The sequence below is a fragment of the Procambarus clarkii genome, chromosome 24, assembly GCF_040958095.1.
Source record: "Procambarus clarkii isolate CNS0578487 chromosome 24, FALCON_Pclarkii_2.0, whole genome shotgun sequence".
NCBI classification, from domain to species: domain Eukaryota; kingdom Metazoa; phylum Arthropoda; class Malacostraca; order Decapoda; family Cambaridae; genus Procambarus; species Procambarus clarkii.
Genome location: NC_091173.1, coordinates 14,306,482 through 14,323,981, shown reverse-complemented (window position 1 = coordinate 14,323,981; position 17,500 = coordinate 14,306,482). Strand labels below are relative to the sequence as shown.

Here is a 17,500-nt window from a genome sequence, read left to right as displayed (position 1 = left end):
TTTTTATTGGAGTTAAAATTAACGTAGATATATGACCGAACCTAACCAACCCTACCTAACCTAACCTAACCTATATTTATAGGTAAGGTTAGGTTAGGTAGCCAAAAAAGCTAGGTTAGGTTAGGTTAGGTAGGTTAGGTAGACGAAAAAAACATTAATTCATGAAAACTTGGCTTATTAGGCAAATCGGGCCTTGAATAGTAGGCTCAGAAGTGCGTTCTGGCTATTAGGTACGACATATATATATATATATATATATATATATATATATATATATATATATATATATATATATATATATAACTGAAAACTCATGGCTACCTAACCATGTAGCCAGGAATCCCCAGGAATGGTCCCCAGGAATGGTCCTGGGGACCATTCAGGCTTGTTCGCATATATATATATATATATATATATATATATATATATAGCCTAAATATACACAGAAAGCTAAACAATATTATATTATAACAATATTATTTTATATTTGAGAAAATTCCTATTTTGAATGCATTGCGTGTTAAAATTGATGAAAGCGTCTTTGGGGTCGACCGCTGGATGGAATGGACTTGGTCTGAGCCTAGTTGCTAGTCTCCTGAATACGATGACTTAACTCGCTTTAATATCCTGGGCTGATCCAAGTACGTGGGTGAACTAGCCGAGTACAATTACACCTTCTTTATGACGACAATACTTACCTCTAGTGTGATCATGATTCCTGAGGAGGATGGGAACCTCTCCAGTGGACCTCTTCAACACACAGACGTCAAGTACATCGGTTGTTACAAGAACCATCAGCGTGAATAGCTGTAAGCTTCAAGAGCATTCTAGAGCACAAAAAGGCTTACCTGCTTGATGGGGTTCTGGGAGTTCTTCTACTCCCCAAGACCGGCCCGAGGCCAGACTTGACTTGTGAGAGTTTGGTCTCTGAATCTTGAAGACCTTTAAGGCCTTTCTTAAAGAATGACAGCTTTACCGCCTGAATAAAACATTACATCCTTCCTGGCCTCAGGCTCTAATCTCTTTAGAACAGTAGCAAAAACATATGAGCCTGAAACCTTCCGCGGAACGAAATCCCGTCAAGTTCGTAAATTACGTAAATCCTCTTTCACGGCTAGTTAAAAACCCGACGGAGATAACTTTCACCTTTACGAGCGATGACAGATTCCGATACCCTCAAAGGGGTTAGGCTGCTGGAGGCCGGTGCGCCACTGCCCTCTGTGGTCACTTTCTACAATAAAGTCAAACAAAAGCCGCTTGAAAGATTAATTGGGCTAATGACCGTATCGTTTACCAGGGCGCCTCGGCCTACACGAGATGATATCGACATCATTTGGTTTGTAATTTCACACATGGTCGGCTTAACGCGCGCCTGAGTGGTGATCCCGTGCAAAAAAATGTGTAATCGTGTGAGGCTCCGCTTCCCCATGAAGGTCCCGCTGGCTACTGTTTATTAGGGGTGAATTGGCGTCGTCCTTCACACTACACAAACTACCTAAAGCTACCCCCCGAATAATGCTGGAAAGACAATCGGCACAATTTTTGGGTTAGTAAGGATATCAAGGACATTCCCGCATTGTTGTGTGGTGGAGCGGCGGGCGGCCAGAGATGGCAGGCCTGTCGCGCCGCGCCGGCCGGCCGCGCGGCGAAGGGGGAGAGGGTCTACCAACCCTTTTATGATATCATTTTTTGTGAAGTGTAACGATATAAAGCGCGTGTAATAGGAGCCTCGTAATCGCGGCTTTTGTCACGGTAATAAGCCAGCCCCGTGCGCTACACCTCCCAAACATATTGTGCCTCGCCCCGTACCCAATATGGTGGATAGAAAAAATATATATATGTATAAATTCCCGTTTGTATATGACCACCGCTGCTTTGGATGATCTGACTGCTTGTTATCAATAGCATATTCCTACTGTATAATGTGTATAGTGTGTGTATAGTGTGTGTATAGTGTGTGTAGTGTGTGTAGTGTGTGTGTGTGTGTGTGTGTGTGTGTGTGTGTGTGTGTGTGTGTGTGTGTGTGTGTGTGTGTGTGTGTGTGTGTACGTGTATACTTTTGCCTCTGTGTGCTTGCAGACTAAGTTGTCTTAGGTACTGATTCCCGATCTATTTTCTCTCTCTAACAAATCAACTATAAATTTCACACACACACACACACACACACACACACACACACACACACACACACACACACACACACACACACATACACAGGAGACACAGGTGGAAATTGAGTACCCAAATAAGCCACAGGGACATTAGAAAAAACTTTTTCAGTGTCAAGAGTAGTTAACAAATGAAATGCACTAGGCAGTGATGTGGTGGAGGCTGACTCCATACACAGTTTCAAATGTAGATATGATAGAGCCCAGTAGGCTCAGGAACCTGTACACCCGTTGATTGACAGTTGAGAGGCGGGACCAAAGAGCTAAAGCTCAACCCCCGCAAGCGCAACTGCGTGAGTACACACACACACACGCGCGCGAAGTCACAAAAGCAAGACTCCGAAGAGATGAGAGCCAAACAAGTAAAGCACCATACACAAACGCTACAAGTGTTGGGCGCAAGACATACAGCCATAAAAGAGAGGCATCCGAACAAGATAAGAAACCCTTACAAGCCATCAACATCAAACCTGAGAGAGTAGAACCACCCCCCATCTCTAAGGCTTCCCCTCCCCCTCTCCCTCCATCCTCATCCCCCCCCTCTCCCTTCATCCTTCCCCACTTCCCTATCTACCCCGCTTCCCCATCCTCCCCTTTCAGCGCCACGTGTACTCAGCACTCTTGCGACAGGTGCTGATATATCAGCTTATTTCTACTGGCAATACAAAGACACTGTCAGCTGCAGCCAGTAATACAACGATACCCAGTACTTGTAATACAACGATACCCAGTACTGTAATACAACGATACCCAGTATTGTAATACAACGATACCCAGTATTGTAATACAACGATACCCAGTATTGTAATACAACGATACCCAGTATTGTAATACAACGATACCCAGTATTGTAATACAACGATACCCAGTACTGTAATACAACGATACCCAGTACTGTAATACAACGATACCCAGTACTGTAATACAACGATACCCAGTACTGTAATACAACGATACCCAGTACTGTAATACAACGATACCCAGTATTGTAATACAACGATACCCAGTACTTGTAATACAACGATACCCAGTACTGTAATACAACGATACCCAGTACTGTAATACAACGATACCCAGTACTGTAATACAACGATACCCAGTACTGTAATACAACCTCCAATATTATGTATAAACTACAACAGCGCCCACTACACGATATACAACAGGGTTCAGTGGCGGTAATATAATGACTAATACAAGATACACAACAGGGTTCAATACCGGTAATACAACAGCCAGTACAAGATATACAAAAACACCGGCGGTATACCGCTCAGTACAAGATATACAACACCGGCGGTATACCGCTCAGTACAAGATATACAACACCGGCGGTATACCGCTCAGTACAAGATATACAACAACGGCGGTATACCGCTCAGTACAAGACATACAACAACAGCGGTAAACCGCTCAGTACAAGGTATACAACAACACCGGCGGTATACCGCTCAGTACACGATATACAACAACGGCAGTATACCGCTCAGTATACTCCCCTCCTATTTCAGCAATCAATATAGTAACGAATCGACCAAAACTGGTAATTACTAGTAATACAAAACCAATATATATACACTCGGTATACATATATACAATATATAGACCACCATGGTCTACTATTTTATTAAACACAATAAAGTTAAATTAATATATAATTCATAATTTTTAAGTGTTTACTAGTTCAAAGCTGAACATATAATTACAGCGGGAAGGTTAGTCTTATCAACGCTAATATTTCTTCAAATGAAATTCTTTATAAAAACATAGGCTACTCAAAGTAGATCAAACATATTCAAAAAAGTTATCCATGATGCAAGACAAGTAAGTAATTATTTAAAAGAAGGATGCTGTTGTTTAAGATTCGCTACTGGGAACAAAAAGTTCCAAGTAGCACGGGCTATGGTGAGCTCATTGTGGACTTACCTGGCACACTAGGAGCCGGGCTGTAACTCCTAAAAGAAGGGACTTAAACCAGGGGAGAAAACCAGGGGAGACTATGAAGCACCATCAATATTGGTCAATTTATATATCAAACAAAACAAAACAAACTCGTAAACAATTTACAAATCACATAAGGCTGACAAAGCCTAAAGAGCACCCTCCCCCACCCCCCCCAACGCCCCCTCGATCGCCGCCATAACGGCCATAAAAAACTAATATTGTGACATCATGATAAAAGGACTGCCTGCCATTTTTATCAATTGGAAAGCTGTTAGCGGCTGGTTTTCCAGGATCAAATGACGTTGCCCGACACCCACCCCCACCCGCCCGAGCGCGCTCCCTCCCTCTCTCACCTACACTCCCATATTTTTTTCCCCCTTATCACTAACCTCCCTTCCTTACCTTAGCTCTCCCAAGAACATTGTAGTAGAATCAACGTAAATATTGTCTCCCCCACCTCCGCCCACCCTCCCCCATTCACACTAAACGAAGCATTAACGGGTGATATAATGGCGAGAAGGGGAAAAGAAGAAAGGAGGGGGTTAAAAAAAAAACGAGGAAGTAATTCGGTGTTCTCTCTCATGTCTTGGCATCCCAAGAGAGGAGACGGTCGATAGATATAGAGAGCAGAGTTACGCCAAGTGGCGTACTTATAGATCGATAAACATGGGTCTTCCTCGCCCGCCTGTAGACTCCCTATTTAATTATTTTAGAACTGAAATATCCAATAACAACATTTGAGCTAGGCATTTGCGAACTATAACTTAACCGTAAATGAAGTATTTTGTTTAGGGTAACGATCGATTGTTAGACCTACATGTTCAGGAATGTGAGCAGACACATGTATGTGTGGAATCCCTCGCTATCAAAATACATTTATCTAAAAAGTATCTAATAAAGTGAATGTAAAAAGTACCCAATAAAGATGGTCTAAAAATTATTTAATAAAGACGATCTAAAAATTACTTAATAAAGATTATCTACAAGGTATCAAATAAAGACTATTTAAAAAGTATACAATAAATATTATCTAAAAGCGTATCTAATAAAGCTTATCTACAAAGTGACAAATAAAGATTATCTAAAAAGCATCAAATAAAAAGTATCTTAAAAGATATCAAATACAAATTATCTAAACGGTATCAAATACACAAAAAAACAGGCATCAAAGATTATCTCAAGTTAGTTTGTGTGTTACAAATTCCATTCCACTCTTGGCTTCATAATGAGGCTAAGGAAGAGAGAGGGATGAACCACACACACACAAGCGACGTCCCAGATCAATCTCTATCCTTACAAACACACACTCTCTCTCTCCTATCCACTGCCCGGCCTAGGCTACGAGTAATATATTTTTCAAGGGAAGGAGAGGGAGATGACGTGTGAGCTAGTAAGATAAGAGGTTTATTCAGGTAAAGGTACATACATTGAAAATGAGTTACAAACCTAATGTTGGATTTATAGACAGAGCTAGTACGTACTAACACGCCCGAAGCCACTAAATACGCACAGCGTTTCGGGCAGTGAGAGATAAATAGGGGGAAGAGGGCGGGAGGGTTAGCTAGAGTCATACCTCGATCTAAGATGGACAAACGGTGTATGCATACGTCTACTATATGTACTATAGTGATAGGTTTTAATCATCCTAAAACGCCGTTAGTTAGATATCAATGTTCCTCTTGGGGAGTAAAACAAGAGGGAGGGAGGGAAGGGGTTGTCCCGTCCCTCTGCCCGGGCGGTGCTGCCGCCTGTCGCCGCCATGCAGAACCTGCTCCCTCTCTGTGCTCCCGGAGGACACTCCCTCTCTGTGCTCCCGGAGGACACTCCCTCTCTGTGCTCCCGGAGGACACTTCCATCATCCTTCCCCGCCACATCTTTCTCCCCCCCCCCTCCCTCGGACTTTCTCCGGGAGTTTTGGAAAGGATTATATGACCCCAAGACGAGAGGTGGGTCGTCTGGTGAGGCCGTATCAAGCAACATGGACTCCAGTACACTCTTGGGTAACATAATACGGACACCAACATTATCAATACAATACTGAAAATACCTTACCATGTGTAACAGGACACATTATTTTTTGTTATTTTATTTAAATACACAAGAGTTCTTACACAAACAAAGCTGGTGCTAAGCAATCAGCATCATCCATCGTAAATCGAAAAAAATGTCTTTTTTCGTCAATTGACAAATGTTGCCGGTGTATCAGATATTACGTCATACTAGATATAAGGAGCCACTCTGTTCATCTGTAAATCTTTCACGACGACCTTGACTGGAGCCTGGCCGCACCCACGCCCATACAGACCAGATAGGAAGGTGTGGCCCCAGCACTGAGGCCAAGACGTGTCCCAGAAGGCGGAGGTGGGCCACTGGCGAGGCCCTGGTCAGCAGGAGTGGCCCCGCCAGGCCACAATGAGCGGGTTGCAAGTGATGTACAACAGGTGATAACAGGTATTACCTGGCCCAACACCTGAGCCCCTACCGCCACCACGGGACACGTCTGCCCGCCCCACACCGGTAGCACCAGTAGCTCCACCACCAGTACTACCACCTCAGTACCACCAACCGCTCCTAGTACCACCATCTCAACCCGCCCGACACCAGTAGCTCCGCCACCAATACGACCACCCCTAGCACCACCATTACCACCACAACCACCATCCCTAGAGCAGCACCAGCACACCTAGTAGCACCAGCACGACTCCCAGCAGCACGACCAGCAGTAAAGCTTATCATGAGCACCAGCAGAATATGGGATGCGTCAGTAGTAGCAGCAGTAGCACCAGCAACAGCAGCACCTATATTACTTCAGCAGCAGCAGCAGCAGCAGCGGCGGCAGCGGCACAAACAGAAATATGTCCAGCTGAAGCTGTTAACACTGCTAGTGATTGTTTTTATTACTGGTGTTCCTTCAGGCAATGCTGATAGAATACTACCACTGCAGGTGTGTGTGTGACGCTGCAGGTGTGTGGCCTGCCACAGTGGTGGCGTTGGTGACCGCCGTCCGCAGGGCTGTGGTACTAATATGCCACCACAGCCTCTTAACCACACCGCCGCTATCATCACCTCAAGTCGCCAACTTGAACCTCTACCCAAGCCCGGGAACTTGTGCAAAGCAAAGAATGAGGAATTATAATTGAAGGCGAAGGATGGAAGTGAGGGAGAGGGCCCGTGTGGGAGTGTGTGTGGAGGGAGGTGTGGGAGTGTGGGAGAGAGTGGAGGGGGGTGTGGGAGGAGGATGAGACTGGGGGTGACTGTAGATCGCCACGCCCACTCCATCAGACCACTGTCATCACCTCCACCACCGCCCCAAGTCATACCACGGCCCGCGCCACACTACACCACACGCCCGCCACCACACTACATATCCTGCCCAAGCCACATCACACCCCTGCCACACCACAGACCCTGGGTTGTGGATATACGTCCAATCTTAACACCAGAGGGGGGCACACATGAACAGGATAACATCGGCAGCATACGGGACAGCTGGCAAATGTGAGCCCGTCATTTATGAACCTAAAGAGGAGTTCTTTCAAGGCGATCTTTTTACCGTCTATGGTTCATCCTTGAGAGCTCAGATAAGCTCTCAACTGGATCCTACCACATCACCCATCCTTGCCACACTAGACGGCCACATCAACCCACCTTGCCACACCACATCACATGCCCGCCACACTAAACACTACAACACCACACTTCCCCATCACACAGTCACACTTTAAGACACTTCGTAACACATTGGGCATCTTGGTACACCGCTGAGGTGTACCACACTTCCTCACCCCAGCATGTGTCACACTGTAAACCACTGCCAGTGTAAATGCTGCCTCATTGTAAACAGTGCCACACCGTAAACCATGCCTCACCGTAAATTATGACCCAATGTAAACCTCTACCCTCGCCATAACCCTCTCCACTCTACACCGTGTCTACCTATATAGCCATACCAAAGCACTAATTAAGTACAGGAAGATATCATTTAAACTCCATTCTAAAAAAAAAAAGATGATTTGAAAGGCCCTATATACCGTGGTTAAGGGGATCAAACACAACAACAACAACAACAGACAACCGACACCTGCACAGGCGGGTCCCACGAGCTGAACCTCAACTCGGACAAACTCAAATAGGCAAAGGGTAATAATTAGCAGTGCCAGTAGGGGGCCTCGTTCATTGATAATTAAACATTGAAAGCGGGGGGAGGGGGAGAAAGAGGAGACGAGGGGAAGGGGAAGAGGGAAGAAGGGGGGAAAAGGGAAGAGGAAAGAGGGAAGGGGAGGGGGGAGTCACAGCCCTTAGTACCTCTGGCGACCCGGGGCCGCCCAAACTGGCTTGACCATCATTGAGTTCATTAACATTCTAAGACCCATCAGGAGTACAGAGATGTGAGGGGGGGGGAGGATGAGGGGGAGACGGAAGAACCCCGGTACTGCAAAACGACTTGAATTGATTGACATGTCTGTAGGGAGGTGATGTTTGGCAAGGAGAGGACTGGTAAAGGAGGTGGAGGAAGAAAGCACCTAAATTAATAGGATCGTCTCGAAGCTCTACAAATGAACTCAACTAGAAAGAAGACTAGATAGATATAAAATAATATATACATGGAAAATACTGGAGGGCCAAGTACCAAATCTACACAGTAAAATAACAACGTACTGGAGTGAACGATATGGCAGAAAATGCAGAACAGAACCAGTGAAGAGCAGAGGTGCCATAGGCACAATCAGAGAACACTGTATGAACATCAGAGGTCCGCGGCTGTTCAACGTCCTCCCAGCGAGCATCAGAAATATTGCCGGAACAACCGTGGACATCTTCAAGAGAAAACTAGATAGTTTTCTTCAAGGAGTGCCGGACCAACCGGGCTGTGGTGGGTATGTGGGCCTGCGGGCCGCTCCAAGCAACAGCCTGGTGGACCAAACTCTCACAAGTCAAGCCTGGCCTCGGGCCGGGCTTGGGGAGTAGAAGAACTCCCAGAACCCCATCAACCAGGTATCAAGAGGTGCGGGAGGTGGAGTGGTTGTGGAGGTGGAGGGGTTGTGGAGGTGGAGGGGTTGTGGAGGTGGAGGGGTTGTGGAGGTGGAGGGGTTGTGGAGGAGGAGGGGGTTGTGGAGGTGGAGGGGTTGTGGAGGTGGAGGGGTTGTGGAGGTGGAGGGGTTGTGGAGGTGGAGGGGTTGTGGAGGTGGAGGGGTTATGGAGGGGTTGTGGAAAGGTGGAGGGGTTGTGGAGGGGAGGAGCTGGTACACGAAGTACTGAAGGACACAGGCAGGGCGGCGTCGGTATGTACTAGATACCGACTTAATTATAATTATCGCTAGGCTACGGTAACTTATAACTTATTTATAACATTATTATTATCGAGGAGATAATCAACCTGAGCTCTCAGGCGACTCGAACCCGCGACCAACACGCTGTCAGCCGCAACCTCTACCACTGTACCACCTTGACCCGTTATCAATTATCCAACCTGGGATTTTATTGAATCGACAGGAAATACGGAGGCCTCTCCTGAAGCCATACCAAGTTTTACGTATAACTCGGGGGGGAGGTATACATAATTATACAAATTATACATATGCATATCGCATATGGGAGCCGAAAGGGATCGAAAGGGAGCCGGTCGGCCGAGCGGACAGCACGCTGGACTTGTGATCCTGTGGTCCTGGGTTCGATCCCAGGCGCCGGCGAGAAACATTGGGCAGAGTTTCTTTCACCCTATGCCCCTGTTACCTAGCAGTAAATAGGTACCTGGGTGTTAGTCAGCTGTCACGGGCTGCTTCCTGGGGGTGGAGGCCTGGTCGAGGACCGGGCCGCGGGGACACTAAAAGCCCCGAAATCATCTCAAGATAACCTCAAGAAGAATCGCCTACAGTGAGGATCATTCCCCTCACACCCCTGAGGATCACACCTCATTCGAGGTGTGAGGACTACACCTCTCAGTGTACATATATATCAGTAGGTCAGTTTATCATTCTACATAAACTTCATGATTGGTTAGCAAGGTTGTGTCACGGGAGCCGAGCGGACAGCACGCTGGACTTGTGATCCTGTGGTCCCGGGTTCGATCCCGGGCGCCGGCGAGAAACAATGGGCAGAGTTTCTTCCACCCTATGCCCCTGTTACCTAGCAGTAAAATAGGTACCTGGGTGTTAGCCAGCTGTCACGGGCTGCTTCCTGGGGGGTGGAGGCCTGGTCGAGGACCGGGCCGCGGGGACACTAAAAAAAGCCCCGAAATCATCTCAAGATAACCGTCACCAGAGTGACAGCCAAACACCGCCAAAAGAGCCCTAACCTAACCGTTTCCAAAAGAGCACTGGTTTGGCTAACCAAAACTGGTTTGGCCTAACCAAATGCGTCATAAACTAGCCCACCCACCTAACCAACCGGAGCCGGCAGTCATTAGCACCAGAAAGCATCAATATTGCACCGTTTTTCCACTAAACCACTGCAATATTCACGTCAGGATTGCATAAACAAGACTTTGATGTGTTCAGATCGGGAGACCAAACCACCTAAGGTTCCCCAAACGTCAAGAAACTATCGTACTAAAGTGCCCTTAACCCCTTAACCTACCAAGAGGATGCAAAACAGAAAACGGGAGAGTATGTCAATTTTCCATCGGTCCGCCTTTCCAATTTTTTTTTAGTACGAGCATTTTTGGCTTTAGGTAGACTATACGTCAAAATGCGACGTTCTATTAGGGGAACGAGTTGAGCCAAAAACATAGGCAATTTCGTCTTAGAAAACGGAGAGCGAAGTTTCTGGCCCGTCATTCGTAGATTATCTACCCCGTCATACTCACGTATATTATCTACCTAGTTATACTCACGTATACTAGAGTGTGTATGGAAAGCCCCCACACAATTATACACTCTCCAAAGTTATCAGTATTCCACGGGAGACGCGTGTATAATTGAGAAGAAAATATATTGGCTGTAATTTCTTTATCAATTGAATAGACGGCGGGGGGGGGGGGGTCTCGTAGATGGGGGAGGGGGGAGGAGGAGGGGTTGGGGAGGATCAGGGGAATCCTCACACGTAATTATACATTATATATATATATATATATATATATATATATATATATATATATATATATATATATATATATATATATATATATATATATATATATATATACAGCCTGTATCTTGTGAGTTCCCAGCCCAACCAATTGTCTTATTATTTATGTGTTTAACATTGATTGCTAACTTGCAAGGCATAGATTATGCTGCTTCCTACTACCCCCCCCCCCCATCGAATGAGTGTAGCAAACTAGTGGGGTAACTAGTGGAGTAACTAGTGGGGTAACTAGTGGAGTAACTAGTGGGGTAACTAGTGGGGTGGTCATTAGGAGAAACAAGCCGAGAACGGGGTGAGGCGAGGCGGGAGGTCGGGAGAGCTGATCAATAGATGGCGCGACTTGCCCTCCCACCACTAATCACCAGCTAGGCCTACACTTATGTCTGGCTCCTCTTAGGGCTGCTGCTGCTGCTGCTTGGGCCGGGGGGGGGGAGAAGGGGGGGCTGCTACTGTGCTTCTTGAGGGGGGGCTATGTTAGTGCTTCTTAGCGGGGGGGGGGGGGGGGGCTGGCGCTCATGGTGCTGCTACTAACTGGAAAAAATAGGGAAGGAGGCTACTTCTCCTTCGAGAGGAGCTACTCCAATTGTGGAATAGGTCCCCCTTGACTCTTCATGTTCAGTGTAAACACACCTCACACACACACGGGTCACCAGACATAAGCAACACGCCACACTGTACCACACATTCCTTCTCTAACACCCGCAATTAACTGTGTTCCAAGAAGGGAGATTGGCTGGTTGGACTTAGCTCACTGGCACAGCCCATGAACAGGCCTACCGCCAGCCACCACGGCATCCCCGCCTGTGGTGCAATTGTGAATGCTCAAAACATAATAAACATGTTTTTATTCCATTTCTGGAGGTGTGAGGTAGCTTATGAGAGGCCGCCGTGCGTGTGATGAGCCATAGTATCACCAGATATGTAAAAGAATCCTGGTAAATATGGAGGGAGGTAATGTAGCAAGCATCTCATCTCCCGGGCAGATGAGCCGGATGCTGGGGTGTTGTTCCGGCTACCACCACTGCTGCAAGGGTTAACCCAAGTCTCCCCCACCTAGTCCACCACTGCCCTACACCACTCACCACTCCCTATTTCAAGCAGACGAGCTATAAACTAGGCTACAATTACTCAACAAATGAGACAAAATGTAAGGGGGGGGGAGAGAGGGGGGTACAAGAGGTGTTTGATAAGCAACCTCGTCTGGGCAATATGGCACCGCTGCCACCCCACCCCCATCGCCGACGCCTGATGCAACGCTTCTCCTGATTGGTTCGCGCTCGGGAGAAGTTAGTAAGATGAGATGAGATTGGCCGAAGCGCTTCATTAACGCTGATATGCCTGGCGGCTGGCAGATAAATAGCCCGCGGTCAATACTACTCAGACGAAAGGGAAATTCTCCCTGTTTGGGACAAAGACTCACACTAACTTGTAAACACTTTCTCTCTTTCTCTCTCTCTCTCTCTCTCTCTCTCTCTCTCTCTCTCTCTCTCTCTCTCTCTCTCTCTCTCTCTCTCTCTCTCTCTCTCTCTATTCCACGCTTCCTCTCTCTCTCTCTCTCTCTCTCTCTCTCTCTCTCTCTCTCTCTCTCTCTCTCTCTCTCTCTCTCTCTCTCTCTCTCTATTCCACGCTTCCCTCCCTCCCCCCCCCTCTCTCTCTCTATTCCACGCTTCCACTCTCTCTCTCTCTCTCTCTCTCTCTCTCTCTCTCTCTCTCTCTCTCTCTCTCTCTCTCTCTCTCTATTCCACGCTTCCCTCCCTCCCCCCCTCTCTCTCTCTCTATTCCACGCTTCCCCCCCCCCTCTCTCTCTCTCTCTCTCTCTCTCTCTCTCTCTCTCTCTCTCTCTCTCTCTCTCTCTCTCTCTCTTCCTCCTCCACGTGCGTCTAAATCTCCCATTCCAAACCCTCTTTTTCCCTGGAGATTTCACAACTTTTATCTCTTCCTCTCCCTTGCTAACCCTTCCTCTTCCCATTTGCCCCTTCCCTTATGTTTTGCCCTTTCCTGTAATGTTTCCACTCCATTCTACCTACCCTGCGGCCCGGTCTCCGACCAGGCCTCCGGGATGAAGGCTTGAGCATCCACACTGTTGGTGTTGGCAATTTCTCCATCCTATCTTTTCTTCTGGCTTTTCCAGACCATCATTCCCTCTATCTTTTATATCTCACCCTTTCATATAATAGGTTTCCATCCCATTTTTTCGCTAACATCTTTTCCATCTTATTCTTGATCTATAATCTTCTCCACATCACCCTTCCCTATAATCTTCTCCATCCTTATTATATATATATGGAGTCCATATATGAATTCATGGCAGAGATTCCCTATAACCTTCTCCATCCCACCCTTCCCTATAATCTTCACCATTCCATATAATCTCCATCTCACCATTCCATGTAATCTTCACCATCTCACTCTGGCCTATAATCTTATCCATCCCACCCTTCCCTATAATCTTATCCATCCCACCCTTCCCTATAATCTTATCCATCCCACCCTTCCCTATAATCTTCTCCATCCTTATCATCTATATGGAGTCCATATATGAATCCATGGCATAGATTCCCTATAATCTTCCCATCCCACCCTTCCCTATAATCGTCACCATCCTACCCTTCCCTGTGCCATCATGACAACGGCTCCCACCATGGGAGGGGAATAGCCCCACACACCCATGCTAAAACTAGTACTGTTTTAAACCTATTAGGCACCCCTACACTAGCTCGTTAGTGTACAGTGTAGTTACACTACACTGTAGTGTAACTACACTGTATGGGGTGGTGGTGGTGTTGTTTAAGATTCGCTACTTGGAACAGAAAAGTTCCATGTAGCACGGGCTATGGTGAGCCCGTAGTTGGTGGTGGTGTTGACACTAGGGAACCTGCAATTGGTCTGAGACCTGGTTGAATGCTTCTGCAACGAGGCTTTTCCCCCTGGTCGTACAGCCTGGTGTCAGTACGACCAGTTATTCACCTAGTTGTGCTTGCCGGGGGTGGGGTGGGGGGGGGGGGTTGAGCTTTGGCTCTTTGGTCCCGCCTCTCAAGTTTGGTTGGGAGTTCGCTGCCCACTTAAGTGCTCAACCCCCATCCTCCTGATTAGACTGGTACTTTTTTTTTGTAACGATGTGGGACCAGCGTGCATATGTATATTGACGTAATGGGCAATTAGACAGTAGAATTTGGGTACTATTTCCCTTTTTCGGAAAAAAAAAAAAAAAAAAAATATATATATATATATATATATATATATATATATATATATATATATATATATATATATATATATATATATATATATATATATAGCTAAACGCCAAACTTAAATACCATAAGACTTAACATAGCACATACAAGTACTATATTAGGCTTCAAATAGCGTATATTTGGCCTAGATTGATTAGGTTAGGTGTTATTAGCAACTTAAATACAAAACCTTTTTCCGGTTTGTCCAAATTCAATAGTAGCAAATTCTACTCTCAAATTGTCCATTGCATCCATACACGCGCACCTAGTAGTCCCAAACTACTTGTCTTGCGTTAGAGCTAATATTGGCTCTACCGCAGACATTATTAGAACTACCGTGACAGCTTAACTACAATGAGCTAATATTGGCTCTACCGCAGACATTATTAGAACTACCGTGACAGCTTAACTACAATACTCAACTGATCTGTTTGGAGACTACTTGGTTCTTGTACTCTAACAAGCCTGGGGGGGTCATAGATTCACGAAGCAGTTACGCAAGCACTTACGAACCTGTACACCTTTCCTCAATCTTTGGCGCCTTTGTTTATCATTATTAAACAGTTAATGAGCTCCGAAGCACCAGGAGGCTGTTTATAACAATAACAACAGTTGATTGGGAAGTTTTCCTGCTTGTAAACTGTTTAATAAACGTAACCAAAGCCGTCAAAGACTGAGGAAAGATGTACACGTTCGTAAGTACTTGCGTAACTGCTTCGTGAATCTGGCCCCAGGTCAGTATTGCACCATAGCGATGACCTACGCTTATAAGTCAAACTCATTTTAAACCAGAGGCCGCATGATACCTGGTTGATACCTGGTTGATGGGGTTCTGGGAGTTCTTCTACTCCCCAAGCCCGGCCCGAGGCCAGGCTTGACTTGTGAGAGTTTGGTCCACCAGGCTGTTGCTTGGAGCGGCCCGCAGGCCCACATACCCACCACAGCCCGGTTGGTCCGGCACTCCTTGGAGGAATGGCACACAGTCTCCATGTCCTACGCTAATAAGACCTACGCCGGCGGGGGGGAAGACCGTCGCCACCACATACGGACACCGCACAAATGATTCAAAGAGAGAGAAAAGTGTTTACCTGTTCGGGACTTGAGAGCGGCGAGGGCTTCGGCAAACGTACCTGCAAGACAAGAGCGGCCGAGAATTACAACACAGTCCACTGTATGTTAACCCCCCCCCCCCCTCACAGCCACTGTCGAGTCTGATGAGTGTGATGAGTAGAGGTGTGACGCGTGGAAAGAGTGTGATGAGTAGAGGTGTGACGCGTGGAAAGAGTGTGATGAGTAGAGGTGTGTCGAGTGTGATGAGTAGAGGTGTGTCGAGTGGAAAGAGTGTGATGAGTAGAGGTGTGTCGAGTGGAAAGAGTGTGATGAGTAGAGGTGTGTCGAGTGTGATGAGTAGAGGTGTGTCGAGTGTGATGAGTAGAGGTGTGTCGAGTGTGATGAGTAGAGGTGTGTCGAGTGTGATGAGTAGAGGTGTGACGAGTACAGAGTGCACGGCGGACATACATACAAGTTACAGTATATCTAACCCAGAAATATCTTCATATAAAAACCGCATATAAATGGATAGATACTACAAGTTACGAACCATGAACCAGGAGGACTAAGTATACAATCAACACAGGAAGGCGTCAAGCCGGAAAGATGCCCCATCCTACACCCAGGAGGAAGGTTAGAAGATACTTGACACATACCTGAAGCCCGGGGAAAAATAGCAAACAACCAAACCACAGTCAGCATTATTAGCGTGTATAGGGGTAAACAGATTAAGACAAGACTTCTTGAAAGCATCTTCAAATTACTCAGGAAAAAACAAACTGCATCAAGGACAAGAGGAAGTACAGCCTACGATAACAAAAAAGTGGTTGGTTGGAATGAATAAGTTACATAATGCCTCTTTGGCCATGAATTTTGACAGGCACGTGTGTGTAATTACCTAAGTGTAATTACCTAAGTGTAGTTACAGGATGAGAGCTACGCTCGTGGTGTCCCGTCTTCCCAGCACTCTTTGTCATATAACGCTTTGAAACTACTGACGGTCTTGGCCTCCACCACCTTCTCACTTAACTTGTTCCAACCGTCTACCACTCTATTTGCGAAGGTGAATTTTCTTATATTTCTTCGGCATCTGTGTTTAGCTAGTTTAAATAAAGTTTTTTGGGCTCGAGCTGACGACCGTCCGGCCACCGGCGGCAGACCCCACTCAGAGGCCGTGACTCTTCCTTCCTCTTGTGTGTGTGTGTGTGTGTGTGTGTGTGTGTGTGTGTGTGTGTGTGTGTGTGTGTGTGTGTGTGTGTGTGTGTGTGTGTGTGTGTGTTTGTGTGTGCGCGTGCGTGCGTGCGTGTGTGTGTGTGTGTGTGTATACAGACGCACACACGTACACACACACACCAGTTGATTGACAGGTGAGAGGCGGGACTAAAGAACCGAAGCTCAACCCCCAAAAAGCACAACTAGGTGGGTGAGTACACACACACACACACACACACACACACACACACACACACACACACACACACACACACACGGTCATGTCCGCCACCCCCCCCCCCCTCCCCTCCCCCCACTCTGGATCTTTATATAAACAACTTGCCATTTTCGGTAATCCGCCGCCCAGGGCTTTCCAGAATAAACCCATCACAGTCCTCAAGTTCCCAGGAAAACATAAATTTACTTGAATAAATCTTGTACGTCCCCCCATAGTGCTCTAGACCGTCTACACCCTACACTCCTGTGTTCCAAAGACCGGTGTAAGGGAACTAACATTCAACTGATCTAAGTAGCACACAGGAATACACAGGGGTAAAGATTGTGATATAAGAAATAGATTACGAGAGAGAGAGAGAGAGAGAGAGAGAGAGGAGAGAGAGAGAGAGAGAGAGAGGAGAGAGAGAGAGAGAGAGAGAGAGAGAGAGAGAGAGAGGAGAGAGAGAGAGGAGAGAGAGAGAGAGAGAGAGAGAGAGAGAGAGAGAGAGAGAGAGAGAGAGAGAGAGAGAGAGAGAGAGAGAGAGAGAGAGAGAGAGAGAGAGAGAGGAGAGAGAGAGAGAGAGAGAG

The 17,500-nt window shown here is 46.6% G+C and overlaps 1 protein-coding gene across 3 annotated transcripts in view; it reads right to left on the bottom strand.

The window, feature by feature from the left end:
- Positions 1-17,500, bottom strand: part of LOC123761757 (POU domain protein 2) — a 106,204-nt gene that overhangs the window by 33,227 nt on the left and 55,477 nt on the right. For 2 of the 3 annotated variants that reach the window (XM_069330636.1, XM_069330637.1), the window contains exon 3: positions 15,523-15,564. The exons of the other annotated variant lie outside the window; for it this stretch is intronic. In XM_069330636.1, coding sequence (XP_069186737.1) covers positions 15,523-15,564 — 42 coding nt within the window. The remainder of the gene's footprint in view (positions 1-15,522; positions 15,565-17,500) is intronic. 3 annotated transcript variants of the gene reach the window in all.